At 27.7% G+C, this 3,477-nt stretch overlaps 1 protein-coding gene across 3 annotated transcripts in view; it reads left to right on the plus strand.

Annotated features, from left to right (window-relative positions):
• LOC106467846 (spermidine synthase-like) overlaps positions 1-3,477 on the plus strand; it is a 35,424-nt gene that overhangs the window by 10,771 nt on the left and 21,176 nt on the right. For all 3 annotated transcript variants that reach the window (XM_013928223.2, XM_022396047.1, XM_022396048.1), the window contains exons 3-5: positions 776-896; positions 1,531-1,623; positions 2,959-3,112. In XM_013928223.2, the coding sequence (XP_013783677.1) occupies positions 776-896; positions 1,531-1,623; positions 2,959-3,112 (368 nt within the window). The remainder of the gene's footprint in view (positions 1-775; positions 897-1,530; positions 1,624-2,958; positions 3,113-3,477) is intronic.

Here is a 3,477-nt window from a genome sequence, read left to right on the forward strand (position 1 = left end):
CGTGAGCCGTGCCATTGTAACTTCTGTATTGTTAGCCAGGTATGGCTGAAAGATCAGTATAATAAATATAATATAAATGTATAATGTTATAAGATTTAAACTATTTAGTCTAAACATTTATGTTTTCATGTTATAATTTGTGTTCATTCTAGAATGAAAGAGGCATAATTTATATTTTACTAATTTTTTATGGTGGTTACGAGATCGGTCAAATCTACTGAATCCGTACAGAGATTCATCAGTGAAAATAACAGATAAAGTATAAAGTTTTTTCTTAAGAAATGTTTGATAATTATCTGGACATTATAAAGATTGCACATGTGAAATTTTCTGATATATAAAAGTATTTTTAATCATAAAATGAACATTACTTTGCATGTTAGATAGGCAACATGCAAAAAGAAAAAAAAAAAACATGAGAAAAACATTGCTTTACAAACCTTAAGACTTAATGAAAAAAGTATATTTTGCTTATTAAAGCATTGTAATGTTTCCTGTTAATTTGCCAAATTTCGTTAACATTTGCTTACTAATTTAAAAGTTATAGAGTGAAAACTATAACAAGCACAAAATGGTTATGAGGTTGGTTCAAGGGGCTGAGCCCATGCTGAAAGAGTTAATAATATTTAAAGTTTTCATGGAATGATGCAGACTTTTGATCAGTACTCTATATATGAGATTGTATTCTACCACCAAATGTATTGTTAAATAAATTCTCATTGTGTGTTGCATTTTTGTTGGTTTCTCTGATCTTTGTTATTTTTTTTGTCCTCAGTAAGCTGTTTGGAAAAGTTTTGGTTCTTGATAATGCTATACAGTGTACCGAAAAAGATGAAAGTGCATATCAAGAAATGATCACTTTCTTACCTCTTAACTCGCATCCTAATCCTAAAAAGGTTAGTAATCAAGTTCTTTCCTATATTCCATTTTTTTTAGATTATAACTACCCAAATGATAACAATAATTCATATTCAACTTTTAAACTCATCATATATTTAATTTTACAGACATCCAACTCAATCCGAAAAAAATTATTTTATACATATTTCTGAAGTGTTCACAAAACTTGAACCCAGTAGAGTTTGTCCTCTTTTGAATCACATAATAAACCATTTTTTGTATGCTGCTCCAAAACTGTAACATGTTCATACTGAATTATTTTTCTAAAGAAAAGTCTCATCTAGCATTCAAATTTTTTTTTCGTTTCAAATTTCGTATGTTAGTGTACATGTATGTTAAGTTATAAAATATTAGTGTTATTAAAAACAATGTAAAAACATCTGCTGCTAAATATTACTGATTTAGCAAAGTATCAGATAAGAATCAGAGTTTCATAATTAATATGAATTTATTGAATACAGTTTTTGTTATAAAAGTTTAGAGGTTTCATGATTTAAGCTATTTTGTACCCAAAATTAAAGAGAACTTTTCAAAATATTATTACCAGTATAATATGTGATTGATAAATATTTTGTATATAATGATAAGTTTGTATGAGGTATGTTTGAGGTATTATTCTTTGTTTTACAGGTTCTTGTGATTGGAGGAGGAGATGGAGGTGTGGTAAGAGAAGTTGTAAAACATCCTAGTGTTGAAACTGTTGTGCAGTGTGAAATTGATGAGGTAGAAATTATATATTTCTGTTATTATTTCCTTGTTTTTCATTCAAATATTTGTGATAAACACTCAAATGATTGTTGAATGTATATTTTTTAACATAGTAAAAAATAAAAGCTTTGTTAAAAATATAAATTTAATTGGATCTTTTCCTGGAACATTAATGTGTTAGTTATTGAAAGTGTAAACATTTTTTACCAGCATCAGCTTTTCTGTTCAAGACTTTACAGTTGTGTTTGAAAAAAGAGCTTTGTTAAAGAAAAAAGGCTTGAGTCAATTTTAAGTACCATATTTTTGGTGTATAAGACGCACGTTTTTACCCCAAAATTTGATGTCAAAATCTGCTTGCATCCTATACACTGAAGGTATGAATAATATATATGTATATATATACAATATACACAAGCTATGTGTAAATATATTTAAATAGGCATGCATAGTTTAGTTCAATTGAATGTGTTATTTATAACAATAGTAGTTGTTGTTTTTTCTTGTAAAAACATAACTATTTATAATGCTCCCTAAATAATAAAAAATAAATTACAGCGAAAGCAATGAAGAATTTGTAGGTTTTGAACCAAAACTAAATAACAGTAAACCTTTTTTTGATTTATGGTATTTTGATGTTTTGAGCTCTATTGTGCTTAGAACAATATATACTAATTTTGAAAGTTTCAAATTGGATTTTTTGTTCAATAAACATCTTTCAAATGCGACTGTAGCTTTTTTTTCGCCAAAACTTTGACTTCAAAATAAGGGTGTGTTTTTTATTCTGAAAAATACGGTAGTAAATTATATAACTTATTTTCATCTATAGCTTTTAAAAAATTAATTAGGCATGGGAATATGAAACTGTTTAAATTAATTGTCTTAGTAAACTTGAGTTTTTAAATCTGGAATTTTAGGACCTTAGTTTAAGGAAATAGGTGATTGATTTTTGGTTGAAAAACTATTCAGGATTCAAACTTTTAGGGTTTTGCATTAGTTAAATCAGAAGTGTAACATTTATTGCAAATGATTTATTGTTAATTGAAAATGAATTTGCATGTAAATGGCAATTTTTTCAGTAATTTCTACATCAAATATAAGTAAAATCATGAGTTATAGGGTTACAAAAACTGCAAGCTGCATTCAAAGCCTCTGACAAGCGATGTGTTTGCACTTTACAAGTTTAAAAGCTGTATGATTAGAAAATACAAAGTAAAGGTTGTGTTTTAAAAAGTAAACATTTTTCAAAATTTTCTGTATTAGACAGTTTTGTTAGTACCAGATTCTTTGAGGTTATAAAGACCTAAAGTAAAATATGTAGCTTGAAAAAACTACTTAAATTCATTACCACAGAAAGTGATTGAAGTTTCAAAGGAGTACCTTCCGTTTATGGCTGAAGGTTTTAAAAGTTCCAAACTGGTTCAACATATAATGGATGGAGCTGAATTTATGAAAAACCATCAGAAAGAATTTGATGTTGTCATAACTGATTCCTCAGATCCAACTGGTAAGTTTTGAACCTTAAATATCACATGCACCCCTAGGATGTTGAAGTTTAAATTTCTTTAATATTCTTTCAGACTTCTGTGTATTTAGGATAATAAAACTCGACTATTTTAAGTGATTAGGGCTAATGAGGCTCTCTTGTATACATACCGCCTTTTACTGTGAGGGGAAAAAGACTAGTTTTTAACCCATCCTGTGTCAAGTTTGTTTTTTTTCATTTTTGGAAATGAGCTAAAAAAAGGGCTGGTTTGTTTTTTATTTTGTATATATTAACTCTCTCCACACTGGGACCGAGTCATGTGACCTTTTGTACTCATTTAAAGTTGATATAAATTTAATACTTGTAACTATATATATATATATATA

The sequence above is a fragment of the Limulus polyphemus genome, unplaced genomic scaffold (assembly GCF_000517525.1).
Source record: "Limulus polyphemus unplaced genomic scaffold, Limulus_polyphemus-2.1.2 Scaffold2764, whole genome shotgun sequence".
Taxonomy (NCBI): domain Eukaryota; kingdom Metazoa; phylum Arthropoda; class Merostomata; order Xiphosura; family Limulidae; genus Limulus; species Limulus polyphemus.